Source organism: Malus sylvestris, chromosome 4, assembly GCF_916048215.2.
Source record: "Malus sylvestris chromosome 4, drMalSylv7.2, whole genome shotgun sequence".
NCBI classification, from domain to species: domain Eukaryota; kingdom Viridiplantae; phylum Streptophyta; class Magnoliopsida; order Rosales; family Rosaceae; genus Malus; species Malus sylvestris.
In genome coordinates, this window is record NC_062263.1 from 865,713 (window position 1) to 879,934 (window position 14,222).

General features: G+C 38.2%; 2 protein-coding genes across 2 annotated transcripts; one reads left to right on the forward strand and one right to left on the reverse strand.

Moving 5' to 3' along the window:
- Window positions 1-5,306: 5,306 nt before the first annotated feature.
- LOC126618648 (ER lumen protein-retaining receptor) lies at window positions 5,307-8,037 on the forward strand. The gene is made up of 6 exons (XM_050286770.1): window positions 5,307-5,593; window positions 6,563-6,828; window positions 7,045-7,160; window positions 7,358-7,431; window positions 7,585-7,648; window positions 7,732-8,037. The coding sequence occupies exons 1-6, from the start codon at window positions 5,503-5,505 to the stop codon at window positions 7,766-7,768; spliced, it is 648 nt and encodes a 215-aa protein (XP_050142727.1). The 5' UTR covers window positions 5,307-5,502; the 3' UTR covers window positions 7,769-8,037.
- Window positions 8,038-10,225: 2,188 nt separating this feature from the next.
- Window positions 10,226-12,045, reverse strand: LOC126618645 (F-box protein FBW2-like). The gene is made up of 3 exons (XM_050286766.1): window positions 11,836-12,045; window positions 11,219-11,577; window positions 10,226-10,960 (listed from the first exon to the last, which is right to left on the reverse strand). The coding sequence occupies exons 2-3, from the start codon at window positions 11,575-11,577 to the stop codon at window positions 10,387-10,389; spliced, it is 933 nt and encodes a 310-aa protein (XP_050142723.1). The 5' UTR covers window positions 11,836-12,045; the 3' UTR covers window positions 10,226-10,386.
- Between the last annotated feature and the right edge of the window lie 2,177 nt (window positions 12,046-14,222).

The window sequence follows — 14,222 nt, forward strand, 5'->3', positions numbered from 1 at the left end:
TCTCACTCCCAAAGATAACAGACTACTTTCCAAACGGTCTGATGAGTTAGCTGTTAAGGATTCGCTGGCTCTCAGTGTTCAGTGTGCAGGTTCTGTGTCTAATATGACCCAACGCCTATTTGCTCGAACCCGCCAAGTTGAATCATTGGCGGCCGAAGTGATGAGTCTCAAACAGGAGATTAGAGGGCTCAAGCATGAGAATAAACAGTTGCACCGGCTCGCACATGACTATGCTACAAACATGAAGAGGAAGCTTGACCAGATGAAGGAAACTGATGGTCAGGTTTTACTTGATCATCAGAGATTTGTGGGTTTGTTCCAAAGGCATTTATTGCCTTCGTCTTCTGGGGCTGTACCGCGTAATGAAGCTCCAAATGATCAACCTCTGATGCCTCCTCCTTCTAGGGTTCTGTCCAGTACTAAGGCTCCGAATGATCCCCCTTCGATGCCTTCTCTTTCTGGGGCTCTACCGACTGCTGAGACTTCTCCTAAGCAACCTTTGTGAAGGCTCCATCTTGTTTGTTTATTTTGACTCATGTATATGTACATATTTGTAGCTTATCGGGGATATCAATAAATAAGTTTTCCTTCATTTTAACGTATTGTGTTAAATACACCAAAGCCTTCTTCGCTAAGTTCTTTGAATTTTCTTTTGTTGGAGCTTGTATGTTGAAGCTTTCTGAGTGGAGCATGTAGGTTGGGGTAGTGTTCCCTTAATTTTCCGAGTGAGGAAAACTTCTCGGTTGGAGACTTGGAAAATCCAATTCACTGAGTAGGATCGGCTTTATGAATCTTAGAACGCCATTGTGCTCGGTCCTGTGTCATGTCCTTCGTTAGATCCAAGTACTCTAAGTCTTTTCTTAGAGTCTCTTCCAAAGTTTTCCTAGGTCTTCCTCTACCCCTTCGGCCCTGAACCTCTGTCCCATAGTCGCATCTTCTAATCGGAGCGTCAATAGGCCTTCTTTGCACATGTCTAAACCACCGTAACCGATTTTCTCTCATCTTTCCTTCAATTTCGGCTACTCCTACTTTACCCCGGATATCCTCATTCCTAATCTTATCCTTTCTCGTGTGCCCACACATCCAACGAAGCATCCTCATCTCCGCTACACCCATTTTGTGTACGTGTTGATGCTTCACCGCCCAACATTCTGTGCCATACAGCATCGCCGGCCTTATTGCCGTCCTATAAAATTTTCCCTTGAGCTTCAGTGGCATACGGCGGTCACACAACACACCAGATGCACTCTTCCACTTCATCCATCCAGCTTGTATTCTATGGTTGAGATCTCCATCTAATTCTCCGTTCTTTTGCAAGATAGATCCTAGGTAACGAAAACGGTCGCTCTTTGGTATTTCTTGATCTCTGATCCTCACCCCTAACTCGTTTTGGCCTCCATTTGCACTGAACTTGCACTCCATATATTCGGTCTTTGATCGGCTTAGGCGAAGACCTTTAGATTCCAACACTTCTCTCCAAAGGTTAAGCTTTGCATTTACCCCTTCCTGAGTTTCATCTATCAACACTATATCGTATGCGAAAAGCATACACCAAGGAATATCATCTTGAATATGTCCTGTTAACTCATCCATTACCAACGCAAAAAGGTAAGGACTTAAGGATGAGCCTTGATGTAATCCTACAGTTATGGGAAAGCTTTCGGTTTGTCCTTCATGAGTTCTTACGGCAGTCTTTGCTCCTTCATACATATCCTTTAAAGCTTGGATATATGCTACTCGTACTCCTTTCTTCTCTAAAATCCTCCAAAGAATGTCTCTTGGGACCCTATCATACGCTTTTTCCAAATCTATAAAGACCATGTGTAAATCCTTTTTCCCATCTCTATATCTTTCCATCAATCTTCGTAAGAGATAGATTGCCTCCATGGTTGAGCGCCCTGGCATGAACCCGAATTGGTTGTCCGAAACCCGTGTCTCTTGCCTCAATCTATGCTCAATGACTCTCTCCCAGAGCTTCATTGTATGACTCATTAACTTAATACCCTTATAGTTCATGCAATTTTGTACGTCGCCCTTATTCTTGTAGATAGGCACCAAAGTGCTCGTTCGCCACTCATTTGGCATCTTCTTCGTTTTCAAAATCCTATTGAAAAGGTCAGTGAGCCATGTTATACCTGTCTCTCCCAAAACTTTCCACACTTCGATTGGTATATCGTCTGGGCCTATTGCTTTTCTATGCTTCATCTTCTTCAAAGCTACAACCACTTCTTCCTTCCGGATTCGACGATAAAAAGAGTAGTTTCTACACTCTTCTGAGTTACTCAACTCCCCTAAAGAAGCACTCCTTTCATGTCCTTCATTGAAAAGATTATGAAAATAACCTCTCCATCTGTCTTTAACCGCGTTCTCTGTAGCAAGAACCTTTCCATCCTCATCCTTGATGCACCTCACTTGGTTTAGGTCTCTTGTCTTCTTTTCCCTTGCTCTAGCTAGTTTATAGATATCCAACTCTCCTTCTTTGGTATCTAGTCGTTTATACATATCGTCGTAAGCCGCTAACTTAGCTTCTCTGACAGCTTTCTTCGCCTCTTGCTTCGCTTTTCTATACCTTTCACCATTTTCATCGGTCCTCTCCTTGTATAAGGCTTTACAACATTCCTTCTTAGCCTTCACCTTTGTTTGTACCTCCTCATTCCACCACCAAGATTCCTTTTGGTGTGGGGCAAAGCCCTTGGACTCTCCTAATACCTCTTTTGCTACTTTTCGGATACAACTAGCCATGGAATCCCACATTTGGCTAGCTTCCCCCTCTCTATCCCACACACATTGGGTGATTACCTTCTCTTTGAAAATGGCTTGTTTTTCTTCTTTTAGATTCCACCATCTAGTCCTTGGGCACTTCCAAGTCTTGTTCTTTTGTCTCACTCTTTTGATATGTACATCCATCACCAACAAGCGATGTTGATTAGCCACGCTCTCTCCTGGTATAACTTTGCAATCCTTACAAGTTATACGATCCCCTTTCCTCATTAGAAGAAAATCTATTTGTGTTTTTGACGACCCACTCTTGTAGGTGATCACATGTTCTTCTCTCTTCTTAAAGAAGGTGTTGGCTAAGAAGAGATCATATGCCATTGCAAAATCCAAGATAGCTTCCCCATCCTCGTTTCTCTCCCCAAAACCATGGCCACCATGAAAACCTCCATAGTTGCCTGTCTCCCTGCCCACGTGTCCATTTAAATCTCCTCCTATAAATAACTTCTCCGTCTGAGCAATTCCTTGCACCAAGTCTCCAAGGTCTTCCCAAAATTTCTCCTTCGAACTCGTATCCAACCCTACTTGAGGTGCGTACGCACTAATCACATTGATAAGTTCTTGTCCTATTACAATCTTGATTGCCATGATTCTATCTCCTACCCTCTTGACATCTACAACATCTTGTGTCAAGGTCTTGTCCACGATGATGCCAACACCGTTTCTCGTTCTATTTGTGCCCGAATACCAAAGTTTAAACCCTGAGTTTTCTAGATCTTTTGTCTTACTACCAACCCACTTAGTTTCTTGTAGGCACATAATATTTATCCTTCTCCTCACCATAACTTCCACTACTTCCATAGATTTTCCCGTTAAGGTTCCTATATTCCACGTTCCTAAACGCATTTTGCTCTCTTGAACTCTACCCTTCTGTCCTAACTTCTTCACCCTCCCCCGTCTAATAGGATCAAAGTACTTCTTTTGTGTGTCCCGTGTAAAGTTGATAGGAGCATATGCTCCCAAACAACTTTGAGTGGAGTCGTTCGAAAAGAAGTTTCTACGGCCCCCTTGCTCATTTAACACTGCATCCGGGTGCCGATGGAGATACAGCGACCCTTGCTCACTTATCACTGTGCTCGGGCCACACAGCGCGCCACTTACGGGTTTTGTTCTGGATTCATTTTCATAAGGATTCGACGTGATCATGGAGTGCCGGCTGTCGACTACCTGACGCCCTCCCCCTCCTCCTTTATCCGGGCTTGGGACTGGCAATGTAAAATTACATAGGCGGAGTTTATATATCATCTTCAAACAAAGGAGCTAAACATAACTCCTTCAATAAAAGAGTGTTTAAGGTGAATAAAATGCAAAAATTTGGATTTAAAATGAAATACAATAGTATAAAAAGGTGAAGAGGATGTGAGAAGGCCGTTGGAGCCTTGGGATAAATATGGTCGTTGGATCAAATGGCAAATTGAAGCATCTGGTGCTGGGTCCCAACAAATAGGTTGGCTATCATGCTAAGGTCATCTCCAACCGAGCTGGCCAAAGGGCTATATGCCAAAACATAGCCCGTTTTGACAAAAACCCCATCTCCAATGGCGGGCTGGGCCAAAAAATTTGGGACCCACCGGGCAAAAATATAGCCAAATGACCAGAGGGCTAGGCAAACATAACCAGCCAGCCAGCCCTGAAAGTTGAGCCCAACTGTGTTGCTAGCTAACATCATGTAGGCCTTTTTTTTTTAAGACGAAATTAAAAATTAAATAAATAAAAAATCTAATTTTTTCTTATAAATACCTAAGACATTTCTACACAATTTCTCACATTATTTTCACAATTTCATACTATCTTACTTCATTTTAATGTCTAAGTTGTTAACATGCAAGTGAAACTAAAATATTTAATAACATGAAACTTAAAACAACATTTACCGACAAGTGATCGTCTAAATATGTCAAAAAACCTTATTTTAATATGGTAATTTAATTTAATTAACCGATAAAATTAAAGAACAAACTTAAAATAATAAATTATTAAGGAGGCTAACAAATAGGCTAGCCCCCTTTGATTAGAGATTGTATATAATCTGAATAGAGGCTAAAAATAGCACGTTCGATTGGAGATGACCTAAGTTTGGCCAGCCCAATGCCCCTTGGTAGTATTTTGGCTTGGTGAGCTTCACCAATTTTTAGTCAAACCTTCGGTTAGGGTTGGGTTTTGTCCAAATCAGAACGCGTTAGGCTTTAGCCCTCCCTCTCAATTAGAGTTAGCCTTATTGTTTCCCTTCCAATAATATGAGAGATATTGGACAAATCCATAGGTTGTCATTTTTTCTAATTTTTTTCCGAAAGAGATTTTATCCGGATCTCTTTATTTTAATATACCAAATTAGGAAATTCGTACCATTAAAATTTGATCCAACGATTATAAACAGGACATACTTTAAAAGTTATAATAACTTCAGTCAGCACGAATTCTTTGATTTGATAAATTAAGAGGAAGGGATCGTTTCCTTTTTTTTCCTTCTCCTTTTACTTTTGGTAATTTCTTAACAGTTACTATTTGCTCATCTATATAGCTTCTTGCTGTCCTAAAATCCAGGAAAGCGCAAATTAGGAAAGAATCGAAATCAATAATATAGTCGAAGAAGAAACCCATTCTTTGTGGGAGGTGGATCAAATGGGAGGAGAGATCTGGAAACGCATCGGATAAAAATATTATCCAGTTGATCCAAACACCACCATAACCCCCACACTTTCAAGTTTCCTCCATCGAAGAGAAAAGATGAATATATTCAGATTAGCAGGGGATATGACCCATTTGGCCAGCGTTCTGGTTTTGCTTCTCAAGATCCACACTATCAAATCCTGTTCTGGTTAGCTTCCTCTTCCTCTTTTCAATTTCAGTGAATTCAGCTCCCAATTACTCGTCTTTTGTGATTTCATTTTCTGGGTTTTGTTTGGTTGCTGAGAAATGGCGGAATACAAGGAAAAATTTGAAGCATTTTCGTTTTATTTTCGCTGTTTTGGGTTACATGGCTGAGTTTTCTAGATTTCTGGAGGATGAGTTTACTTAGTTTAAGCTAAACATTATGAGATCTAGGGTTTAATACAACAACAACAACAACAAAGCCTTTTCCCACTAAGTGGGGTCGGCTAGAGATCTAGGGTTTAATGTTTCTGCAAAATTGGATTGACTTAGTTGTAAACATTATGAAATAAAAATTGAGCACCAATTAGCAATGGGTGCTTCGAAGTGAACTTTTGATGCAAAACTAAAAGATTTAGAAATTCTGCAGTGCAACTGACTAGGCATATCAAGGACGAGGTCATGTGGTTGATGTTTGTAGTCATGTGGACCATATTATTTAGTCTGAAGGGAAACACAAGTTGCAAGATTATAAAGAGCTTCTTCACAATTAGGGTTCTGTATGAGTTTGTAAGTGAAAGATTTTATTAAATTCATATAAGGAGTTTGCACAATCGGACTGGGATGATGGCGTAGAGGTATGTGTATGAGGGGTGCTTGGCCGGTTCACTAAGGAGAAAGGACCAAGGACAAAGGTATACCTATATGAGGGGTTCTAGGATGTATATGGAGGGGCATGAATTAATGTAGTGTATGCAAATTATCACGTGATCCTAAACGTCCACCAAATTGGAAAATAATTTCTTTAGAACAGGTTGAAACATTTGACTGCATCCAGTACATCATATGCTAAATTGATTGTCGAGTAGATAATAATTAATTGTAATGTCCTATTCTTTTCGCTCCTAATCTAGTATGTAATGCCTGCTTGAAACTTGTATTGTCTCTTAAGTTCTACTTCGCTTGTTCCATGCAGGTGTTTCCTTGAAGACTCAAGAACTCTATGCTCTTGTCTTTGCAACCCGCTATTTGGATATTTTTGTTACCTACGTCTCGTTTTATAATACTGTGATGAAGTTGATATTTTTGGGTAGCTCTTTCTCAATTGTTTGGTACATAAGGCGCCATAGGGTTGTTCGGAGATCATATGATAAGGACCAAGACACATTCCGCCATTTATTTCTTCTGCTCCCTTGTCTTGTTTTGGCCCTGGTTATAAATGAGAAGTTCACTTTTAAAGAGGTATCTATTTAATTCCATTTTATTCTTATTGGATAATTTGATGATATCCTTTTATCTTCTATGTTTTGTGGCTTCGATGTTGTTCATGTTCTAGTCGAACTGTTTGACCACATTCAGGTTTACAGTAAAAGTATCAATTGAGATTATGACAGAGCAAATACCGTTCTTTTCACATTGCTCACATTCTTGTGTGCTTTTATTAAATTGATTGAGCAGGTGATGTGGACATTTTCCATATATTTGGAAGCAGTTGCCATACTTCCTCAACTGGTGCTGTTGCAAAGGACAAGAAACATTGACAACTTAACAGGGCAATATGTTTTCCTTCTTGGGTAGTAACTACTTTTGACTTGCATGTGGTACTTCAGAAAAATAAACTGTGGTTCCCCTATATGTTAGATTGTATTTGATACATTATATGTTTTTCTTTTATCACAACGCTTTGTTGTGTTCTCATGCTCATCATGTTTTCCAGCATCATATTTATGCTGTATGTGTATGTGACCGTAATTTGAATCTGTTATTACAGAGCATATCGAGCATTATACATATTGAACTGGATTTATCGCTACTTTACTGAGGAACACTATGTCCACTGGATAAGTACGACTCTCTCTCTCTCTCTCTCTCTGTGGATGTGTGATTGTGTGATCTTTCATACATTCTCAATTCAACTAAATACCACTTCTTGTTGTATCTTCTTTTGTCTGTGCTTAATGTGCACTTCTCAGTTATGCCCTTTTTCTGTTCCTGCAGCTTGGATCGCAGGGATTATCCAGACTTTGCTCTATGCTGATTTCTTCTACTATTACTTCCAGAGGTATAAGCTTAGCCATTTTTTTTCATATCAGTAGCATATGGTATAATTGTACGAAACGCTGACTTCCTTTTATTGTTCTGCAGCTGGAAGAACAGCGTAAAGCTCGAGCTACCAGCTTGAAAGGGTCTTACATGTCTACTGCCTGTCAAAGGTTGCAAGTGGATACTTGAATCAGTGGTATTTTGTAGAAGCTTCACATTTCCTTTAAAAATTTTTCCCCTTTGAATCTGTGGTAGTATTTGTTGCTCCACGACAAATATTCAATGTTGTCATTAAGCGGGGATTGGACTCGTAAAACTATATTACTCAGTTTGTAGCACATTACTTACACTCTCCACCAAACAGTTTGTATGGATGGTATTTTAAGATGAAAATGTTGTACTGCAAAATTTTTTAGGGAACTTAACGAAATGCTATCGGTACTGTTCACTTTAATGAAAAACTACATTTTTACACTAAAAAATCAATCTTCGTGTTATTCACTTTATCTTTTATTTTGTCTTTATCGTTAAAATTCAAAGTTTTCAAGTTATTTCATTAGTTTTCCTATTTTTTTAATCATGCCTACATCTTGTTTATTTTATGTCAATCCGTGTGTATAAAGTTTTAAGGGAAACGATTTTCACGCTCCCTTTTTCTCCTCTGGCACTTCATTGCTTGTTTCTTTCCTTTGATTCACCGTAGATTTGTTCAATCTCTAGCTGAAAACAAGGGGAGTATAAGGGGATAAAGACGGAGGTGAAAATCATTTCTCACGAGTTAAATGTATGTGAAATGTTGTCACATGACACGTTGTGTTCAACATTTAGCCATCTTCTCAAAAGTTAAATATATTTGAAGCACAAGAAAGACAAAGATTGAACTTGGTCCAATAAATAATTAATTGGTTTAATTCACGTGAATCATTAAACAGTCTCCTAATCGAGAGAAATTTAGAGATGATGATGATTAAAGAATGAATGGTTCTGTATAAACAGTAATGATGATGGCCATCATCGTTCAATAAGGCATGATTGCTTACATGTAAGAATCCAAGTATTGTTTGTGAAGAAAAACTAATGAAAAAAACTTGAAAACTTTGAATTTTAACGAAAAAGATAAAATAAAAATTAAAGTGAATAGTATTAGGATTGACTTTTTAATGTAAAAATGTGATTTTTCGTTCAAATAAACAGTACCAAAATTTTTTCGTTAAAGTGACAAATTATGAGGTTTGAAATGACTTTTTTACCCATTCAAGTGAGATATGCAAAGGGTTAGGGTGCAAAATTCGATGCAGAAGAGTTTATGAACGTTGCGTGGAACTACAAAAACAAATTAAATTAAATGAAAAAAAAATTCAATGATCCTCAAATTTTCAGACGTTTGATCGGCCTGGAGCAGCTCGGCCACTCCTTCTGGGCCTCCTCGCAGCGCTCCAAGAGACTTTCAAGCTTGTTCATGAGAGGTTCGTCGGCACGAACCGAGTCATCGATGATGTTTAGAAACTCGGTCAGGTCTACAACTTTCTGGGAATATTGGTGCAGATGCTCCAGGAATTCGAAATACTTGTCTACATCACCATTAAATATTTCTTCAACTTTTGCGCACAGAAAATGGGACTTATCGTCAATCTCTTTATTTTCCAGTCGCATATTCTGTCTCTTTTCTTTCAACTCCCCCTCCATCTCCTCAGGAGTCCTGGGACGTTTTGGGGCCATAATTCTGCGCATTCCACTCTGTGAAAACCCCTCGTCTTGTAGCTTGCGTTTCGACCGGATTTTCTTCATTCTGTATTGTGTGTGAGAGAGAGAGGGGCACGCGATCGATTTGAGCAAATTAGGGTTGTGATGAAAATTGTTCAGAGAGAAGTATTGTGATGGTTTGGTGGGTAGATACATAGGTTTAAGTGGCTATTTCCAAATCCGACTGGGAATTGGAATTGGAAATTAATACTAGCCGTTAAGTTCCTTGCGAGTTGGGTAACTTACTTCTTTCAATTTTGTTTTCCTAATCTGTTATGGAAATCACAATCAGACTAACAATCGAATACCTGAGCAGTGAAGGTGTGTTCGTTTTTTCAATTTTTTTTCAGTTTATATTTTGTGCATTGTAATTTTTTCTGTTAGAGTAATAAAAATAAAATGAGATAATAAGTCACAAAATTCCGTACATACATGTTATATATTGTAAAAACGATACTATTCAAATGCAAGAAAAAAAAATGTCATACTTGCTAACACACTCTCTAATAATGTGGTCATAATAATAGTGCATGAGACTCATGTATTCGTCAATAGCGGAATTGTCCATCAGTAAAAAAAATGAACACCAATCACGCTCTCTATACACCTCCTAACATAAAAAGTCATTTAGGAACTCCTAAATCTAAAGGAAAGAAAGAGAGTCCTAATGAAGTAGAACTTTTCTGAAGAGCCGTGCGACCCAAGTCAACACGGTTCCCCACTTTGCGAGAGTCGGGAAGGGAACGTCTATCATACGACTAACTTTTATCTTTTTAGCTAAACTTTTGTTCAGCAGGATTGGAATGCTCGTAGTTTTATTAATTGTGCGTCTAAATGGAATGAATTGCAAATATAGGTCTAACATATGCGATATCTTCATAAGTATGAAAACAAGTTACAGTCCCCTAAACGAAATAGGGATTTTGGACGATAATAATTTTACAAACTATATATGCTAAGCATGCACTTTTAAAACAAATTATATAATTTAATGTGCGATATTTTAGAACATCATCAGATGTTTGGTGTTGAACTTCCTTCCTCATTAACCTCCTCGTCAACCTCTTCTTCATCACCATCAACCTCAGCAAACATTGTAGCGAGTTGAGAGAAATCAAAGTTCTGCATTTCCGACATCATAGCTTCAAAAGCAACAGAAATTTCAGAGCGCTCTTTTGATCCCTCGCACATAAACATCTTAATGTTGGAAGCTAGCTGAGATATCTCCTCGTCGTCCTCATTAAACCCAATACAATCTGTGGCATCCAAATAATCAAGATCTTTGCAGCCCTGCAGTAAAACGACGAGATTGTCCTTATCAATGGTTGCCCGATGCAGGGTAAGCCGCTTGATATTAGGCACCAAGTTGACAATCGCCGTTGCCTCATCTTTTCCAACGTCTGCATTCGACAAGATTAAATGAAGAAGAAACTTGCAGTGGACGCTAACCACGGCAAGTATTTTCTCCAATTCGTGGCAGCAGCCCAAAGACAGTATCGCCAAGCATTTGAACTTTCCAATTAATTCTACATTTATGCTACCATACAGCAGAAATCTGGGTAAACCCAGAATCACAAGGTCAGGACACCTGCAAAAAAGTAATAGCATATAAGCAATCCATGTCGAAGAAATTGAAGCAAAAGTGATACATTCTCTAACAGAGAGGCGAGCCCTACCATTATATGTAGAACTAAACTATTATTCTAGAGGGTGTGTCATTTTTGTAATTAGACGCAATGGATGTTGCATGTCCCAGATAGAAAATAACAACAGTTCAAGGTATACCAAAAGACATAAAAAAATAATAAAAAAAATAAAAAAAAAAAGACAAGAAGAAACGACTTACACATTAGCAACATGCTCAAATGCTTCATCTGGGCAGCAACCAGGTAGCTTGACAGAAACAGCACTTCCGCGGCTACGATTGACTACAAGCTTTATAAAATCAGTGACAGAGAAGCGATCCTCACCGACCCGATATTCAGTAAGAAATCTTTCGTAAAAGGGATATGGATCGAACTCAAAAGGTTCGGGTTCAAATTCAGGGAAAACAAGATTTTTCCAGCTTGAAGGATTTAGGGTTGCTTTGTGCCACGACTTGCACACGAAAGGGACATCCAACAGCAGCGACTCCACTCCAACTCTTTCAAATACTTTCACCAAGCAGTCCATCTTTAAGTCCTCCCATCTTCGTTCATCTTCCATCTACATTAATAGAAATACAGACATAATATAAACATATATCAATATATATATCAGGAGTTATCAATCAACTAATTTTTATTTAATTAAATTTATTTAAAATTTTTAAGAAAATAAACGGAGAAAATAGAGAAAATAATCACCTTTCAACTCGAGGGATTATGAGAGAAAGTGTACTAGTTTAAAGATTATATAAGAAAACAAAGTAATGCTCGTTAATTCCTACAATTTAAATTCAAACCCTAAATCAACCCATCTTACCTTAGCCTTCAATTTTGAATGTAGCGCAGAGGAAGTCGTTCCCAGAGAGAAAGAGTAAGCTCGCTGTGATGTCGCGTTGTAGGAAATCTGAGAAATCGTTCTGACAAAGAGAGATTATTTGGGCAACTTCTGCTTTTTTTTTTTAAGTTTTCAATGGTTATTTTTTTTGGACCAGGATCCTCTCCTGGGCTAAGGATGAGGATCCTCCTCATCAATGAGTGTGGAGCGTTGGATAAAAATCCAACGGCTACAAACAGGGAGGTCCTTTTAAAGTTATAATAATTGTAACCATTAAATTTTCATTCAACGACCCACACTCATTGATGAGGAGGATCCTCATCCCTAGCTCAAGAGAGGATCCTGGTCCATATTTTTTGTCTTAAGTTTTCAATGGTTGAGGTGTTTGAAGTTGCCCAACTTTTTCCCACCGCAGTAGTGCTGCTTTTTTAAAGTTAAAGTTGAATTCACACTAACATTCAACTGCTTTTTTTCTGCTTTTGCTCAAACTGAATTGGTGGGAAAAAAGTTAAATTAACACTAAAATTCAAAAGCAATTACAATGCTGCTTTCATTTCAGCTTTTCAGCTTTTGCGCAAATTGAATTGGAGTAGGATTTTCTTCCCTTTTTTTTTACCTTTTTTTTCCTCATCTTCTATTTAAATGGTCATAGTTAAACCACTTTAACATCTTATATTAATTTTTTATAACAAAAAAAAGATAAAATAAGAGAATGTGAGAGAAGAAGATGAAAAGAAGAAGTGAGAGAATCCTAATTCACACTTTAAAATGCTTTTTTATTTCAGCTTTTCTGCCCTCAAGGTGAGAAAAAGTTGAATTCATACTAAGATTCAAAAGCAGCTAAATTGAGTCCATCTCCGAACCGGTCAGAGGTTAAAAATAGCTAGAAATAACGCGAAAATTGTCTTCAACCGATGGCCAGACCAAAGGGTTTATGGGCCCATCGGGCCAAAAACCACCAAATTAGGCTAGCGGGCTAGCCATTTCCAGCCAACTCGATGAGCCCATACCACTTTTTTTTTTTTTGGATGAAATTTATTTCTTACACCATTTCTCACATACTTTTCACCATTTCGTACTATCCTACCTCATTTTATTCCAATTTTTCACATTCTATTCTCTTCCAATAATTTTTTCAAATATTTTCAAATGGCCACCTCTTTCAATAACCTTCCAATATGTTCGAAAATCTTATTTTAATATGATAGTTTAATTTACTTAACTATATTAATTCAATTAAAATAATAAATTATGTTTGGCCCCTTCAGTTGGAGATGATTTTTTGTTAAAGGGCTATGTTTGGCCTATGACCATTTGGCCTCCTCGGTTGAAGATGATATAAAATATGGTCTGACACTGTTCATTAAAATATAATTTCTTGCAGGGTTCTAGGGCTAAACATAGCCCTTTGGCTCTACTTCTGTTGGAGATGGTCTGATGCTTTTATTTCAGCTTTTTTGCTTTTTCGCAAACTGAATTGGGAAGAGGCAGATGTTGGAGATTAAGCTTGTTGCAGGATTGAAGTTTGCTTGGATTTCAAGTTTCCTGTAAAAGTTGAAGTGTTGTTCTTAGTTATAGCTAGAACACTCGGTCAAAATGTATGGCTGAGATTAAAACATCTTAATGGCTTGTATTGTGCGAACTGTCTTTTCTATTAGAAGTTTAAGTGAAAACATGTGCCGCTCACATGGGATTTGTTAGCTCTAGACTCGTGTGAAGCGTGTGAGGCCTAAAGGCTACATTCCTTTTGTTTATATGCCTTCATGCTTCTCGTGTGAATATGAGCATGATTCAATACATCACACTGCACTGAGAGCAACGAACTCTCTCTGCAAGTTTACAGAAAATTCCTCTTGCCTTCATCATCAAAATCTTCGTTCATTTTTTTTTCAGATTTTGGAATCCAATTTTTACACAAAGTCCTCGTTTGTTTATGAAAATGGTGTGAATTACCCTCGATCATTTTCGCGATTGAACTTCTCTAGCAGTTTCTTCCAGCAGACCACAGGCGACGAGTTCTTTATGTTCCTATCTTCAAATTCGTCATGAGTTCTTTATGTTCATGGATTGCGCACCCCCGTTCTTTTTCTTCGATGAAGTAACTTATTTCCGTTTGAATTTTGTTTTCAGGACGATATATCAACATGACGGAGTGCTGCAAAAAGGAGCTTCAGTTGAGTTAACTTGTTAGAACTGGTGTCTACATTTTAAAGAATGTTGATGGGAAAGGACCAAAGAGCTTCGTTGATGCTTTGTCTTCGAAGTTCTCTGTTGTATGACTTGATTGGTCCCTAAGTCGAGAAAGCATTCCTTCCTTGAATTCTGTGGTGTTAAGTTTGTATTGAACATGCTTAATTAGTTGAGTTTGT